General features: G+C 46.7%; 1 protein-coding gene and 1 long non-coding RNA gene across 3 annotated transcripts; one reads left to right on the top strand and one right to left on the bottom strand.

Annotated features, from left to right (window-relative positions):
• The first annotated feature begins 280 nt into the window (after positions 1 to 280).
• LOC127029765 (uncharacterized) lies at positions 281 to 8,260 on the top strand. Of its 2 annotated transcripts, none has more exons than XR_007768224.1 (3): positions 281 to 302; positions 6,876 to 6,998; positions 8,144 to 8,260. It is a non-coding gene; the product is annotated as an uncharacterized LOC127029765 (long non-coding RNA). The 2 variants fall into 2 exon arrangements; XR_007768225.1 differs by lacking the exon at positions 281 to 302 and adding an exon at positions 5,578 to 5,866.
• On the bottom strand, positions 3,238 to 14,650 carry C1H12orf50 (chromosome 1 C12orf50 homolog). Its single transcript, XM_050915529.1, has 12 exons — positions 14,597 to 14,650; positions 12,657 to 12,778; positions 12,320 to 12,321; positions 10,704 to 10,871; positions 9,671 to 9,748; positions 9,467 to 9,580; positions 7,665 to 7,784; positions 6,322 to 6,432; positions 5,883 to 6,086; positions 5,403 to 5,492; positions 4,722 to 4,807; positions 3,238 to 3,380 (listed from the first exon to the last, which is right to left on the bottom strand). Exons 1-12 carry the CDS (start codon positions 14,648 to 14,650, stop codon positions 3,315 to 3,317), a joined length of 1,215 nt encoding a protein of 404 aa, XP_050771486.1. The 3' UTR covers positions 3,238 to 3,314.
• Positions 14,651 to 17,381: the final 2,731 nt, after the last annotated feature.

The raw sequence follows: 17,381 nt of genomic DNA, 5'->3' as shown, positions 1-17,381 counted from the left end.
CTGGCTGCGGGCTGCTGGAGAGAGGCGCCCGCGCCCCGGCCCGCCGTCCCCGGCGCACAGGTGCGTCGCGGGGCTCCTGCCGGGCGGGCGGCGCCGGACTCCAGTTGCCGTGGCGCAGGGCGGGGCGCGGGGCGGCGCAGGCGCAGCTGCGGCTGGGCGCTGGGCGCTGGGTGCTGGGCGCTGGGCCGGCGGCGGGAGCGGGCGGCCGGGGCCATGAGGCGGCGGGGCGCGGTGCAGCGGCAGGTGCCGTGTCTGTTGGTGACCGAGGGGAAGGAGGAGCGTCGTCCAAGCGGGAGCGCCAGGTGGCCGGGGCGGCACGGGGCCGGCGGCGGGAGGGAGGGATGCAACGGGGCCGCGGGGCCGGGCCCGGGCCCCGGGGGAGTGGCGGAGCCGGGGGGAGAGGCGGCAGCACCGACCATGTCAGAGCCGCCCGTGCCGTGCCGTGCCGCCTGCGGGGAGGGGGACACGCGAGTGGCGAGAGGTTTCGCTGCAGATGTGGAGCCAAGTGCACGGCAGAGGTTTGCATAGGGCTCCCCCCCCCCCCCCAGCCCCGTGCCCCTTAAATGGGGGCAAGAAAGGTCGTTTGGGAGGCGTTTGAGCTCTGTCCCGCTCTTTTCCTGGCAAGTGCATCCAGGTGTTCACCCTGCTGTTGCGTTTGCTTTTTGTAAGTGTCGGGAACAGTGGGGCAAGGAGTGAGGCCCCCCCAGCGTGACCGCCCTGGGAGCTAGTGTAAAGGAATGGAGCCCAATGCGAGTGCTTTCTTCCCGAGATGTAAAAGGCAGTGTTGGGACAGGTTGGGGTGGCATTCAGCTGTCTAGGTGCAGACCTCCACCTTGTGTTTCCCGCTTTTAGTGGCAGCACCTACTGCTGTCTGTCGGCTGCAGGGTGACCTTGAGTGCGTGTGGGTGACTTTCTCGCGTTGGTGTTTGCCTTCAGGATGGAAGAGCTGAAATGATTGCCAGAACGGCAGTACCTTCATTGTCCCAAGTCTGAGTAGCACCACCATCTTGATAACGGTCATGTAAGGGTCCCTCCCTGGGCTGGTTGTGGCTGGGGTAGAGTTCCTTTTCTCGGTAGTAGGTAGTGTGGGGCTCTGCTTTGGCTTTGTGCTGGCCAGAGTGTTGATAATGCAGCCATGTCAGGTAAGGAGAGCGTGTAGAAGGTTCTCATCTTATGAATTGTGAATTCTGCTTCGAGACTTTTGCAAGACGAGGACTTGCGTTGTGGTTTGCTAGCAGAAAGAGACAGCGGCCAGCTTCCAAGCCAAAGTTGACTGGGGAGAGAGGAGGGAGGGTGATGATTGTACAGGAAAACATTTGCATGCAAACCCAACTGATTACGTGTTTGCAGTGAAACTGTTCTAGAAGCCCTATAGAAGTCCTCCTAGAAATTTGGACTAGTTGTGGCTGGATATTTGTTTCAGGCCCCCGGATCACTTCTTTCTTTGCTCTTTTTAAGCGGAAAAGTGTTTAGTTGACAGCACTGCTACTAGGTGTTTCATACCAGGATGCTTTTGCCGCCTTGCATTGCACTGGTCTGTGTCTTGCACTAACACGGTGCTGTTGACTTTCAGCTCCAAACTGCAAGCTGGGAGCAGCTAGTCATGATGCGTTTCTGTTGCCATCGTAATAGAGGAAGACACGTGTCGAAATTTTGTAGCGTTGGACTGGAACCCTTCCAGTTTATATGCCCTATGTAAAGTGGAAGGCCAAGTCATCTCTCAATCCTAGTGGAGAACGGAAAAGAGGGAGAGAGTTTGCAACGGGATTGCCTTTGTTCTTTTGTCTCGGAGCATTTTCCAGACTGTCACGTCTTGAAGAAGCAATGGTGTGTTTCGACAGGATTAGAAGTCAGCAATAGAATGTAGAATACTGGACGTAGAGAGGCCAGCTGTAAGGAGCAAGAATCGGTATGAGAACAAGGCAGTAACGTGGCCACGATGAGGGCTGAAAAGACCTGTCTTCTTTTCAGCCCTTTAAAGTTTTGGCAACTGCAACTCTAACTGGAAGGGCGTTAGAGGCAGGCATAGGCAATGCAATTCCTACGGAAAAGGTGGACGGCACCTGCTGTTAGGTAACTGCCTAGAAAGGTAATAAGGAAGATCCATGTGCAGATTTCTCCTGTTGACTAGAAGCCTTGTTTTACTTTCTGTAGTGGCAAATGAGAATTCCTCTCTTGCCTTTTATGTAGTTGATTTCAGTGGTGTGCAGGGTATGGTTGCCTCAGTAAACTGCTGGTTTTATCCCTCTGGAAACTCTGGGGAGCATTTGATCACAGGAAGCACCGATCCCTTTCCGTTCATCTGATTCCGGTCAAGAGTAGTTAACAGCTCGCCGGAATTGTTACTATCTCATTGAGCCATGTATTCTTTGTGTAATCATCGAATCTTAGAATCCTTGAGGTTGGAAAAGACCCTTATCTTTTAGGTGATGACCCTTATCTCCCTTAGGTCATCGAGTCCAGCCGTGAGGTACCTAGCACTGCCAAGCTCACCACTAAGCCATGTCCCTAAGCCGTGTCCGCACGTCTTTTCGATACCCCCAGGGATGGTGACTCAACCGCTTCCCTGGGCAGCCTATTCCAGGGCTTGACAACCCTTTCGGTGAAGACGTTTCTCCTCACGTCCAATCCAGACCTCCCCTGGCACAAGTTGAGGCCGTTTCCTCTCGTCCTGTCACTTGTTCCCTGGGAGAAGAGACCGACCCCCACCTGGCTACAACCTCCTTTCAGGTAGTTGTAGAGAGCGGTAAGGTCTCCCCTCAGCCTCCTTTTCTCCAGGCTAAACAACCCCCGTTCCCTCAGCCGCGGCCCGGCCCGGCCCAGCCTGCGCCCGCTCAGGCTAACTGTGTTGTGGCTCACTCCCTCCTCCGTGGCAGGGCGCTGCCGGTTATGGAGAGGGGGTGTAGGAATCGGAGAGAGGAAGACGTTCTGTTGATTTGAGGTGCAGAGTTTTCTGCAAATAGCTTTACAACTGAAAGATGAGTTCAAACAAGGCAGACTTTTATGCTGGTCAGTTCAATGTAGTCAAAGCTCAGTGGAATTTATTTGAACTAATTACAGTCCTGTTACAAGCAAGGGAAATACTGTACATAAAATAGAAGACATCGTTATTTTTATTAGGTACATTTCTTCTACGTTTATGAAAATACAAACACTATTTTTAAACAGAGATTTCCATTTTTGTCACTTTTGAAACTTTACTGTGTACTTCCTACATGTTATTTTTGGAATTTGCAATCTTATCATCTTTGGATCTCCGCTTGATAATTTCCTTATTTGAATTTAGATTTTTCTTGTCAGGTGAAGTACTGGCTTCATCTCTTTCTCCTGTCTACATATCGTTCTCCCTTTCTGTTCACTTCCATGTCTTCCTGGCTCTGCTGTCAAAAGAGATATACAGAACGTTTGGTGCATAGTTTATTGGAGTAAAACTATGTGCTCTTTGAGAAACAATTTAAGCAGTAAACTTTCAACGCTTCCAGAAGCAACAGAAATAAAAATATTTCCTCCTAATGTAATTCACCCAGGTTTCAAAATGTTCCGTTCAAGTCTTTTCCCTCTGAAACCTTCCCAAGCAGATGTTTGAGAACGGTGCGGGACTTGCACGAAGAAACCAAAGATGGTAGCAAGCCTGGCGAGGGATTCCAGGAGGTGGTTTTAGGTGCTTTGCACCCGTGTGGTGCCTCAACAGCATTTGCATCTCAGACGGGAATCAAAAGGGCCTAATGCTGCGTACGGAACTGCCCTGGGTAAAGTCACAGGAGTGCTGACAACTGGGCCACCTGGAGGGCTTTGAAACTCCAGCTCACAAAGTTGCACTTTTCGGAGCCCCCCCCCGCTTTGGGCTCATCTCCTGGAGCAGGCTCGTAGTCTCCAAAAACCAAGGAGACCGCTTGGAAGAAGTGTTAGTGAGCATCTTCTATAGAAGAAAGTAGCAGTAAAAGGATTCGCCCGGGAAAGAAAGGGCAGTGCTCAGCAGCCTTCCAACTTACCTCTTTGCCCTTTCAGGGAAGCGCTTTCATAGCAAGCTAGAAGGCTAAGCTTGCAAGAACTACGAGGACGCTCTGCTAGTCCATGTTTTGAACTGTGCAGCTGCAGAGCAAAGTCCCTGTTAGGTCCGTGGGGGACAGGGAGAGATGGGAGGTAAGAAGGAGATGTCGCACTGAAGCACAGACTGCAGACTAAAGGTTGGGCCCTGCCTCCGAGGGACACGAGAGAGAGGTTCTAATCTCTGCTTTCAGGACAGCTGTAAAATGTATTAATGGTCCTTAGGGTATCTTGTGAATGTTTTGTAGCCTGAGCCCTTTTATGAATTTGGACCTCGGCTGATCATCGCTCACCTACTGCAGGTGCTTCGCGAGCAATCAAACAGAGAGACAAATAGATCCCGCTCGTATAGTCTCTGCTGTGCTTTGTCCAGTGCGACAAGCCAAAACCCGCTTCTTGTAGCTCCTCACTTTAAAGGCAGGTACGTGTTTTGCTTTCGTATCGGTAATATTGTGGAAAATGAGAAATCACGGCTTAGTTATACAGGCAAAATGACGTGCCTGCAAACAAACGAAACTCTTACCTGCTCTTTCAGACTACTCAGCATCGCTTAGAATCTTGCGGGTTTTGGTTGGTTTTAAGTTTTAAGAGCACTTTTACGTTTTCTAGGTGGGGAGGGACATGTCACTTTTACTGAAGAGACCGAATTGTAAAAATTTCTATCAAACAGTTACCTGAACGGTTGTTTTAGAGAACGTTTTTGCACGTGGATTTCGTTTCCTCCAAGTCGGTGCATTGTAAGATCCTGAAGTATATTTGTCTGTAGAAAAAACATAACACGTTGTTTCTTAGGTTGAGCTCCCGTTTCAGGAAAGACTCTCTTCGCCTGATATGTGAATTAGATCCTACATTAGCTGAAGTATCAGTGAATGCATCGGGCGAATCCTACACCATCTCTGAAAGACAAGCTAGCATTAAATACAGACTTTCTCTCTAGGACCTCCAAGATCATTTGTAATCTTGGAGCGTTTCCGCGAGGCTCACCAGATCTTCCCAATGAGGCGATTCTGCCACGGACATCCTTGACTTGAACAAAGTGAACGTTCCTGTGTTGAAAGTCTTCCCAAAGGCATCAGCTGCTTTTAGATTAAACTAATCCATAAGCCAATCTCCTGTTTTAGCCCTGCTTGTGAAAGCACTAGATGCAAGGCAGGATTATGTTTTTGTGCTAGAGAGTTGATTTGGCATCCGAGTAAGCTGCCTAACGACTAACCATTTTCTGTAAAATTTGCTTCAAAATTAGTATTACTAACACTCTTGTTTTCTGCTAATTGCAGCTGAATTCCATTAACTCAAATTATGAATTCCACAGTAATCCCGACTGTTTCAGTTTATACACAACATGTAAGTATTACCATAGTTTTCGGTTTGGGTCCAAAATCTTCTGTTTGTGTCAAGCTGATTCTTTTGTTTGGAGCATTTCTGGCCATATGGCTCAGGTGCTGCTGGAAAGAAAGGTAGCGAGAATGGTAACGGTTGCTCTTATGACAACAATGCTGATCACTTTTCTTTCTTTTTTTTTTTTTTTTTTTAAAGCTGCTGTAAATAGTGGGCATCAGTATCTTGGTGCACGTCGGCACATCTTTGCATTCATCCCTCTTTGCTGGCAGAGAAATGAATTCCTGCTATGAAGGCGGCTAAATTACTGTTCGTGAATGTTCTGACTCATTTCTGTCTGTGGATACTGCCTCAATCTGTGCTGGATCGAATTTACTCCTGCCCGTATTTAGGCGTAAATAACTTAATATTCCCCTGCAGGGGCAAACCCGAAAGCAGCACGATACAGACAGGTATCTTGGAGGCATCTTAAGGATCCTGGGTAAGCAGGAACCCACCTGTAGATCCATTGAACTTTGGTTCTTGGTTGACGGTGACAGTACGGTAGACGACATATGCTGATCTTCGAGGTTCTGAAGAATTGAAGTCAGTCTTTCTTCCAGCTTCTCTGACGTAAGGAAGAGAAGCAGCAGTTTGATCACCCTGACTTTGACCCCTTTGTTGGTAACTTGGTTTTACTTTGGGGTCTGAAGTGTGAATTCCTACAAGTGAAAAAACAAAGGTAGCCAAAAATGGTGTGCTGTTACTCACAATTTGACCTATGGCAGGAGACTGGAGGCTGGAAGACAAGACGAAAAAAATGTTCTTTGTGGCTAGTCCAATCCACATATGGATTGTCCAGATTTGACACGAAGAACAGAAATGAACTAGGTAGTGCTACATCATCTAACAGTTTAGTAAAGCAAAAGGAATAAGCCAAGTGTTTTCTCCAAATACCTTTGCCTGTTACTGTATTGGGTGAATTTCTTGGCTCCTCAGACATCCACTTCTTCTTCTTCTTGACTTCTGTACAGGGACGGTTCTTCACCAGCTCCGTGTGGTTTGTTTCTGAGGGATTAAAATAACACATCTTTACTTTTTATAAAGCACGCAGAATTTTCTTATCCAAAAATGCCGTGGTGTTTTGAAAACCTCATCTCCCACTTCATACACAGGTCTTCTTGGGTGGAACATGGTTTTACGTGTTAATTATTCTGAAAGTATCGTTCCCCGAAAGGAGAGCAAAAGTGGCTATGTTTCCTCTAGCAGAGGAAATCTTGACAGCAAACTCAAAAATGGACTATAAACACAAAGACCAACCCTACTTTGACCTCGTACAATGGCTTTGACCGGTGCTGGCTCAGAATGCTTCTCATTACGAATTAGAAAATCTTCATGAATACTGCATTTAGGGTTTGCAGTTTAAAACTGCAAACATTTGCTTTAATGCGCATACACATTTGTAGTAACTGAGAATCAAAAGTTGCGTGCAATTTCTGTGTGTGTCACAGGGGGAACAAGTCCTTTTCCAAAGTCAAAGTGGAACATCTAAAAGGGAACCCAATGCAAACGGACTCCCAAGCACAGGGTGACGACTTCTGAGCTTGAACTGCGTGTCGTTACAAGAGAACTCGGTGAGCAACAAAGCAGGAACCTTCCTGTTTTCCTGTCTGCCGGTGCTTATTTCTCAACCTTGCCCATGAGGTATGCTTTGCCTCTGTCTCAGTTGTAGCAGTTCAGCTAGGTGTTGTCCTGCAGCCTGAACAACTAAAATGGCGTGGCATGAAAAATAACTTCAGTTTATAAAAGGATTCCTTTAATCCTCAGTCACGTCAGTGATAACAGTTTACAGCATGGGCCCACACATAGTTTTAACAGCCGAACTGGCATTGCTGACATGGTGGCAAACAGCGTTGCAGAAATACCCATGAATGGCTGGAGATTCAACGTTATTGGATTAGCTTTACCTCCGATGTCAACATACATAAGGGCTAAGGGTATACTACTAGAGACGTGTCTTTTTTAGAACTCCACAGAACCGTTTCTTTTCCAAAATTAAGCAGGAAAAAATCAGTTGGAGTCAGCACAGAGGAATTTTTTCCCAGTATAATCCTAAAAGCAGCAGAATCATAAACAGTGCTGATGTTTATGATCAACAGTGCTAAACCATGAGAAAGAGTCTCTAGAACATAAAGAGCAAAGAATAACTCAAATGTGAAATGGTGAAGTTTAATGCGTGCATGTAGAGTTAGTTACCACGTGATGCTCAGTAATGAGAAGCTGATGCTCAAGTGGATTACCTCCATTTTCAAAGGATCTGCGATCTGTTCTGGGAATACTCTCTGTTGGTACTCGCCTTCCTGAACTCCCTCCTTCACTTTTTGTATTATGACATTTTGTAGGCATTGTATTACCATCACCTGGAAAGGCAACAGAAAGAATGTTTTAGGTGCTTGTGTGTAAGCTCAGGGAGTGGCACTGCCATTCTCTTCCTCCCACCTCCATGAGCTAGTGGTGAGTTTAGCGCAATTTCCTTTAACCTCTCGTTTCATATTCTTCTTTCTCTTTGGTTAGTTATTTGGATCCTGTCTAGTGTAACTCGAGCACCTGCTGTGTAACTCTCATGCTCTCTAAGACAAGACCATCAGACACAGGTTAAAGACGACTATGGCTCCAAAGGAAAGAACCAGCGACAAATTACCTGCTCGTTCTTTAGCTTCTCACTTTTCATGAATGATATTTATGAACCCAATCTGATCAACTTTATGGTATTTTCCAGATGCATGTCCCCATGGTGCCTAAAACCTCAGAGAAGTCAACTGAAGAAATGCTTTGGGGAAACACCTCTGTCCTTTTTTGCTGAATGTATGTAATGATAAATAAAGACACGTATTAGAAGCTACATTCATACGTTTGTTACTGATTCCCTCATCTGGAGTCTCAATATATCTCAATACCTGCCAGAAATTGTTGTTGTTTACACAAACAGTTTAAATGTAGAAATAAGAAGGAAATAATTTTGCCCCATTGCACTCAAAAATGTAGGCTGGCAGAAAGTGTCAGTTGAAAAAGGATGACGTGGAGACAATTTTTCCATTCCCATTTTTTTTATTAGCACATCGTCCCACTCAAATCTGTTTTACATGACACAGTATTATCAAGATTTTATCCCTGAAATTTACACTACTGTGAAAATAAACAATAATTATTTCTTTTTAAATTAAAAGTAGCAGGTCAGATTTCTGCCCAGCAGTTTTTGATGACGGGTCTACTGCTTACTCTGGTGTCTTGTTCTATTAAGAACATAGCTCTCTCTCCTAAAATGGAATTCTATGTTACTTATTCAGTAAAAAAACCTAATACAGATTTCTTGCCACTTGCTCAAGAGTGAAGGAGAAACATAATAAGGGAGGTAAAGATTGATTAATTTGTATCCCTTTGACCTTAACTATGTTGGATAAAGCCCAACATTCAAACCAAAATGGAACTCTTTTGTTACTATCTTTTAGAAGACACTGAAAGGGGGTATTTATTGAATTTCAATTGAGATCTAGAAAAGTTTGATGTATTGCTACATTTTGTCATCTAGACACCCAGGACAGCCAGCAGAGAGGACGGAGCACCTCTGGCAAAGTGACTCATCGCACCTTGCTTTGGCACTGTCTTACGATGCAATAAATAGCCCCCTAAGAGTGCCTGTCTCTCTCCATTTGCAACAGAGAGCTTGGATGAGAAATTTAAACTCCATCCCTAACCTTAGCATGGTTAAAATTAGACTACGTCAGTCTTGATCGGGAAGAAAACTTCTACGAAAGACCTCTGTTGTGTATCGCAGGAAAGCACACATAGGGTTAACAGCCCATTTCTACCTTTTCCATCTACAATCGATGCAGGTAGTCACCACGTGTGTGACACTCTCTCCCTCTCTCTCTCTCTCTGAGGAAAAATTAATGAAGTATTTTTATGCTCTTTGTACTATGCTATCCTTTACTGTCACGAAATTAAAAAAGCGGGGAGGAAGGGCAACCTATGTAATAGTTTCTCCCTGTAACAGTGATTTTAAAAGCGGTAAACGTTGTTGCAGAAGATGAAAAGTACTTGCCTTTCTGCAAGTCTCGCTCGGTAGCTTGCAAGGGTAATAGCTCCTTTTCCCGAGGTGAAGACCCGCTTTTTGTTGCCTGGTGTTCGTGAGGGTACTGAATCCTGTAATACTCTCCTAAACATACCCCAAGAGGGAAGAAGACGCCAAAGTTTACTATATTGGCAGGATTGCTGTTTAGGAAAGAGTGACTAATTCCATATTTACCAGATTGATAGCATGTTTCCTTTATTGCTCTTTCCTCTTCCATATCTGCAGCAGTCTTAGGCACCCAGTTAGAAACATCTGTAGGAAATATTTTTAAAGGATTACTAGATAGCTATACAAAGACCTTCAGCAATTCTTAATAATCAAATACCATCATGAATTTCATTTTGGGTCACGTTTGGTTTTTTTCCTGACTGCAACCTCTGCTTCTGGACAGAAAAATGATTCCTTAATATTAGGTATTTCCAAGTGCAATGGAAATGCAGTTGCAACACATATGCACACATGAGGGTAGGGCGTTCTCTCCCTTTCACTCTCCGGGAATGTGCAATTCATTCTGTCCTCTCGAAGTGAGATACAGTCAACAGTTTAACGTCATTTAAAAAAATAAAAAAAAACCCGAAAAGATATAACTATATACACGTACACATTCAGTTAAACTAGTGAAGAGTTTTGTATGGATTCTCTTTGCTAGATTTAAGACGAACTTTCTGTAATAAAATGAGACTGCCTACAGCATTTAGGAAATCAGTTGAACTAACTCTTTCTGTTGAAGTCACACACCTATCTTTTGTAAAGAAACCTGTGACTTCAGCTTCAATGATGGGTGTGTACAGCCCCTGTTCCAAAGTTTGTTTCCCAGAAAAGAAGTACCTCCTAAACTTGTAATTTTGTCCCTGAATTTTGAGAAATGTGGAAGAGTGTTTGATGGCCATCTGAATTGTGGGTCACATCATCTCAACTGTGGATCGCATTTTCCACTCTACTTAAGGAAAAAGAGGTATGCGAATTATACCACTGTTGAAATACACAGCTAGGCGTTTCACAGGAGTTAGAAAATGTTGCCTCACTCACGCCTGGTGACTACCAGTTCCAATATTTTGGGGATTAGCTGGAAGCTCTTTCAAAAACTGGTCAACAACTCTTTTCTAAAAATGTAATGGTCATTATCAGAAATCAGTTGTGAAGTGCATTGCAAGAGTCGGAAAAACCCCTTGTACTTCCTTGTACAAGAAAGAGAAAAACTGTTTACAGTTCTCTTCATCGTCCTCTCCATCGTCCTCTTCCTCCTGTTCGTCGCTGAGGTTTATAATCAGTGGAGGGTGAATTGGTAGTAAAATATGCTGTGGATTTCTGAGTGATTCTGGACGATGGGCTGGATGCGGAATCCCTTCTCGGACACCCTGTTGTAATGGGGCATCTGCAGCAAAGAACATCACATGTATTTTGTTAGGAGGGAACTAGACTATCGAATGCAGGTTCAGAGCAGCAGGTATAGTTTTGCAATCATGATCATACTGAAGGAATCCTTAAATAGACAGATTGTGCCTTTTAGGAAGCCTCTTCTGCGGAGGTTGGCAAAAGAGCATCTTCCAGCTCCAGAAAGTACGAGAAAACACGGGTACTGGCTCCTCTGAATGCCTCATCCGTCCACTGCTGAAGAGCGCCTTTTGAAAAGAGGAACATTTGGATCATTCTACGCTCTTTAAAAAAGGCTGGATCTCTCTTCCAGCTGGTGGATAGATTAATTGGAGTCAGTAACCTTCTTTCTTCCGGTGCCTTTTAAGAGGTGTACAACATAGGGAAACATGGGATTAGTAATACCTGGGCTGAAGTGAGTAAATGGGTTTAGGACCCCACCTGTGGAAATACTTTAAACATGCTGAATAATAGGCAGGCCTGTGTCGCTCCCCATGGCATCCCCTTTGAAGAACTTCGCAATGCTAAGCACAGGATTGCCCATTTGGAGCTGGCAGACCTTTTTTTTCTATCAAAATTTTCTGAATCACAACTCTCTTTCCCAAGTACAAAATGTAGATTTTGAGAAAGAATACGGAGTTCATGAAAATAATTCACACTTCACGAGAAGAAAATCAGAAAAGATATTGTTTTCCTTAGAAATGTGTATCTCCCCATAATGTTTGCAGCAAAACTATTTCAGTACTGGGATAGCATTTTCTGAGCATGAGGAAATGCAACGGACTGAAAATAAAAACGGTGCAAAAAGGTGAGTCTGTCTGTATCGTTCAAGCTGACCAGTTTGCAGCTATAGACACAATCGGGATTCTGTGCATTGTATTAAAAATATTGAAGTTGGCTATTGTTTCCAGTTTTAAAGAAATGAGATGAAGCATGGGCATCTTCTTTTATTCCAGCTGTTGCATCTCTGACAAGTCATGCTGACTTGCTCTCGCTCCTGCTTCCGCCCGATTTCTGACACCTGCCTTGGTTCCCTGCCCTGGACTCTTACCCTGTTCCAGGTTCCAGCTGTCTACCAGGACTCCTGGTAGACAAGAGCTCCTCTTAGAAAGGACTGAGGGAAAAAACCCAACTTAGAAGGGTGTTTTTTCCATCAATAATCTGATTTTCAGATAGTGTACTGCCTTGCAAACTATGACTGTACTTCAACAGCCTGCATGCGATAATGTTCAAGCCTGAAAAATTTATTCGAAACAATGAACTGGAAGTGCACCGGCACACACAGCCCTGTAATCTGATGTTGTCTACAGAAAGGGTGTCTCATCCATAGGACAAGTTGGGCTCTATCAACAGATACTGCTACTCGTGGCCCTGCCACCCTCCTCCCCCCACCACACACACTACTTTTCATTTCTCTTAAACGATTACCTGCCTACTGACCCTTTTCACTACTAGAGAGATTTCATCTAGCAAATACCCAAGTAAAGCAACATTTTTACTCCATGCGTCTCGGCGACCTGCGTTGCCATTTGCGACTTCCTCTGTCATGTCCACTGATAGTTAGGAAGATCCGTAACGTGAGAGCTAAAAAAATGCATGTGGCAGCCCTATTCCAATGCCAATACAATGCCTTTCTTTGCCTTCAACTTGCTGGGATAGCAGATCATACCTGATTGATTTGCCGTGGTACGGTTCCTGACCTTAATGTATGTTACGTAAGCACTGGAAGGACGTTTTCGCGTACTGACTTACTCTAGTGAACAACTTGTTTAGAAAATATTTTTACTCACTAGGTGGTAAAAACAGTCCATTTATATTCCGAGGTCTGCTGTGATGGAATGCGCAGTGGATCCTCATGCATCCTATGGGTTGCCTTTCCCAGAAACAGGAGGTGTTGCTGTACGTTTGCTGCAGGAGAAAACAGTTTTCGGCTCTTGTAATTGTAACAATCAAAATGGACTCAATGGATTAGCACACGGTGTACTGCTGTGAACGTACGACTAAGGTTTTGTGGGACCACGTTCTGCTGTTTTAGAAGATTTAAGGTTACCTTTAAAGTTATCTTAAGCTCCAGATAACTCCAGAGCTATCTTGAGCATCGCTGAATTTCAAAACAAGGAAAAACATCTTTTGTTGCAATTCCCATGGGAAACATCACCTCGGCAGAAGAAAGTCACTTTTGTTTTCAGACTAAACAATGTGCTTGAGGGGACTTGCTCCTTTCTGCCTTTATTTCCATATCTCTAAATCTGCCAAACAGATGCGAACATCTCCCCCGTCTCCATAATGAGGACGCAGTATCACAGCCAAGAGGTTTTTCACGGTGACAGGATCTGCCCCTGGAACCCTCATGAGGAAAATGACTTTGGGGGTAAGCCACACTAGCTTCCCAGACCCTAGTGGTTGCCTTAAATGTGAATCTCCTCTTTTGAAACGCTTTGGTTTTAATTAATGGGGGAGATGATACAGTAGTCCATGTATAACGGTATTACGGTGACAAACATTTGCAAGTTACTGCAAATATTCCGGATTTGATGTTCTGAGACTGCTGTCGTTACACTGCTCACACCGTCTCCCAGCTGTTTTTAGAGATGACAAACAAAAGCCTAACGGGACAAAAAGAATATCTACGTGGATGTGTTTAATTATTTGTTTAATTATTGCTCCTTTACTCATACATCTATTCCCACTGCGGCTCTCCCTCTATTGATCAAGGTGTCGCCAGCTAGAAAGTCTGCACAATATTGCAGAGCGCGCACTTTCACAATGAGAGTCGCTTTTGTTAGTCAGACTTAAAATGATTTTTCTGTCTCTCTGCCTTGTTAAAGTTTACAGATTTCAGCATCATCTCTGATCATGCAATTCACTGATCCTTATAACCTGACGTATCTGCCTCAAGCACACGATAAGCTCGTAGTTCCAAAGAGGCAAGTGCTCGTGACCGATACCCTGAATACGTAAACTCAGGTTTCCATCCCGGATGTGAACTGCATCCCAGCTGAGAGCTGCAAATGCCGGTTGCCGGTTCCTTCTGGATGTGTAAGTTTTTAAAGGAAAACAAAGTCACACTTGAAAATATTGGAGTATTGGAAGGTGAGTTTCACCCAGGTCCAGACATTAACAGCTGGGTCTAGGAGCAGCATCTCCAAAGCACGCCACTTTTGGACTGTAGCCAGTACAACTGGGCCGTCCCCTGAGACAGGCTGGGGTCTGGAGCCCAAGCCCATCTCCCAGGCATTAACGCCTAAATCCCCGGGGCTGAAATGGATGCGATAACAAAGAGCGCTACACCCACCCCTGGATTCTCCCCAGGTGGAAGAGAAATACTTCTTTGAAGGGCAAACCCATTTTGAAAGACTTTGTTTGAAATAACTGATTGTGCAGAAATGCAGGTAGTCGCTATAAGCAGAAATTATAAACGTGGCCTGTGTATTCAGAATCAATATAATGCTGGTTCAAGAAGAAAGTGAGGAGTGATCTCGATGCGCGCTTTTTAACTTATGTGGTCCTTGAGTATCTGAGCCCAGTTCACAGGAGAAATTGTCCATAGTTTACATGAGCAGTAGCTGACCACTTCCGAAAATCGGGAATTTCATCTACAGATGCTGCCATCACCCAGACAGAGTGACACATCAGCTTCTAACTTCACCTAGTAAGCCTCCCTTTCAGCACGGCTATATCAAGACAATCAAGGATACAAACCACTCTAAAATCTACAGCATTTACCTGTGCGTAGGGGGAATACACATGGAAAGAGCAGTCATTCCCAGCTGCTGCCATTTTCACCTCTTGCGCTTTTTCTCTGCTCTCTTAATAGAAGCAGAACATACATGAAAACGTTAAAGCTGTCAACCATCAGGCAAACTGTAGTCTTATGCTGAAAGCAGGAGTTTTCTTTCAAAAACTGGGCCTTGAGAACCTTAGCTCTGCTGCGTTTTTGAAACAAAACTCCAACTGACAGCGAAATATACTTGAACCAAGGAGCTGGTACCTTCTCCAGGCTTGCTGCAGCGACGGAGGCAGTCGCCAGCTGGTATAGAATGTTACATTTCCACGGTTGCTAACCGCTCCTCCGGCTCGTGACATCAGCATGATGGTGCTCTGTGACCTGTCCAGCTTGGACATCTTCCTTTATCTCCATTGTTTCAGAGCAAAGTACAGAAAACGGGACCGTTTCAGAGAGTCTCCCATTCCGGTGTTTGTTCAACGTAAAAGGGAACAAACCCATCTGGCGGGGCTTAAGTAAGACCAACTTCTTGCCGTAGGAACTGGGGTCTTGGTAACAAATCTTTGCTACCACAAAGACAAATCTTATTCTTGGACTATTTTGTCACCCCAATCCTTGTGCCCCGTGTGTTTCTTCCGGTAGGTACCTCTTTCTTTGGATTGAGAAGCTTGCTGCTTCCCGGTAGTCCACTGTCAGCTGTTAACTGCTTCCGTTGTTGGGGTTCATTGCTTTTTCGTGCTTCCACGCTGTCCACTGCCACAGCTCAAGCAGAAAGAACAGCGTACACTTGGGTCCCTCGTTAACACCTCTGTTCCCATTCAGGTCCCAGGCTGCCTCTGAACAAAAAGTATCTGGGCGGGGGAATGAAGTTTCAGCCCTGGAAAATGGTAAGGCATACTGTTATCCCCAGGACACGGGGTCCCATTTCCAACACTGAGTGACATCGGTGACTTGGAGGTGAACGCTTCAGAGCGCTGTTAGATCAAAACCTGGGAACTTTTCAAGTAGAGCATAAAAGGAAGCGCAGAAAGGAGAAGGAGCCGCGACCTCAACAGAGAAGGATGCCATCGCTTAAAGAGTCATAAGGATACAGGTGAAGCCAAAGAGAAGGGCGGTAGATACGAGGCGGAGTTCAAGAAAGAGGACTAGTGGTTCCTAGCACCACCAGAAGTGCATGGGACTGGTGGTTCCTTGGGAAAAAAAAACCCCAAACCAGCACCACTGGCCTGGACGGACTAATCGCCAGAGCAGACTTGTACTGTCCGCCATCGGGCTGCCAGCGGGAAGGGTGACAGATGTGTACATGAAAAGCAGGTGCCAGTGACTGCATGGGCACCAGTGGTACAAGGCTGGCTCCGCGGTGGTTACGCCCAAGCTGGGGAAGAAGCACGAAGACATGGAAAGGACTGCAAGTCTTCTTGGACTTCTAGGAGCCCGTCAATTTGTTTGCAACTCGAGATGGCCCGAAGAGTGACTGCAAAGGAAACGACCGCGTGCCTGACCACGGGGACTTTGTCACTGGAATAAAGCGATTTCTAGAGGTGATGACTTCACCGAAGTAGAGAATGAAGCTGCTCCCTGGGATCGAGGTGGGGAGCACCGGTGAGAGCTGCGAACAGCGAAACGATGTGAAAAGGCTCCCAGAGTTCTGTAAGCCCTCCAGCTGACTGGGGCACAGAGGGGAAGGACAATTCAGGAAAGCAGGTGAGGGCCATGAATAATGAACTGTCAGTGGGCAGGAGCAGCCATGGGAAGGAAGTGTTCACGCTGCCCAGAGGTCCCCCTGCAGCCCCCAGAGGTCCACGGTGGAGCAGATATCCACCTGCAGGCCGTGGAGGAGCCCACGCCGGAGCAGGGGGATGTGCCCGAAGGAGGCTGTGGCCCTGTGGGAAGCCCATGCTGGAGCAGGCTCCTGGCAGGGCCTGTGACCCCGTGGAGAGAGGAGCCCACGGTGGAGCAGGTTTGCTGGCAGGACCTGTGACCCGCCACGCTGGAGCAGGTTGTGAAGAACTGCAGCCCGTGGGAAGGCCTCACGTTGGAGGAGTTTGTGGAGGACTGTCTCCCGTGGGAGGGAGCCCACGCTGGAGCAGGGGAAGAGCGTGAGGAGGGAGGAGCGGCAGAGACAAGGTGTGATGAACTGACCGCAGCCCCCATTCCCCGTCCCCCTGCGCCGCTCGGGGGGAGGAGGTAGAGGAAAATCAGGAGTGAAGTTGAGCCCGGGAAGAAGGGCGGGCTCGGGGGAAGGTGTTTGAAGAGTCAGGTTTTCTTTCTCGTTCCCCTACTCGGATGCGCTCGGTAAGAACTTCAGATCATTTGCCCGCGTCGAGTCTGTTTTGCCCGTGACGGTAATGGGTGAGTGCTGTCTCCCTGTCCTCCTCTCGACCCACGAGCCTTTCCTTGCATCTTCTCTCCCCTGCCCAGCTGAGGAGGGGAGTGATGGAGCGGCTTTGGTGGGCGCCTGGCGTCCAGCCGGGCTCAAGCCAGCCCAGCTTCGAGGGCTGTCCACCGAGGCAGAGAGCCTGGGTACCAGCAGGAGGCAGCTGTCCTGACGGGGGCAAAGCCAGGCCCAGAGAGGTCCCCGCAGCCTGGGGACAGGGCATCCATGCCCCAGGCCCGGGCGTGGGGCACCCCGGAAAGCAGCAAAGCCAGCCTGAGGAAAGGCTGCCAGGCCAGGGCAGCCGCCGCTGTGGAAAGCGGAGCTGCCCCAGGCCCGCGGCCGGGCGGGCGGCGCCGGACTCCATTTCCCGTGGCGCAGGGCGGGCGCGGGGCGGTGCAGGCGCAGGC

This window comes from Gymnogyps californianus, chromosome 1 (genome assembly GCF_018139145.2).
Source record: "Gymnogyps californianus isolate 813 chromosome 1, ASM1813914v2, whole genome shotgun sequence".
Lineage (NCBI taxonomy): Eukaryota > Metazoa > Chordata > Aves > Accipitriformes > Cathartidae > Gymnogyps > Gymnogyps californianus.
The sequence above is the reverse complement of the archived record's forward strand: the minus strand, read 5'-3'. Positions and strand labels throughout refer to the sequence as shown.

Coding starts and splice junctions, on each gene's coding strand:
- C1H12orf50 (XM_050915529.1), bottom strand. CDS start 14,650: ATGGCAGCAGCTGGGAATGACTGCTCTTTCCATGTGTATTCCCCCTAC. Junction 7,785..9,466: donor CGAGCGAGACTTGCAGAAAG/GCAAGTACTTTT, acceptor TTGCCTTTCCAG/GTGATGGTAATACAATGCCT. Junction 5,493..5,882: donor AAAGTTCAATGGATCTACAG/GTGGGTTCCTGC, acceptor CTTTCTTTCCAG/CAGCACCTGAGCCATATGGC.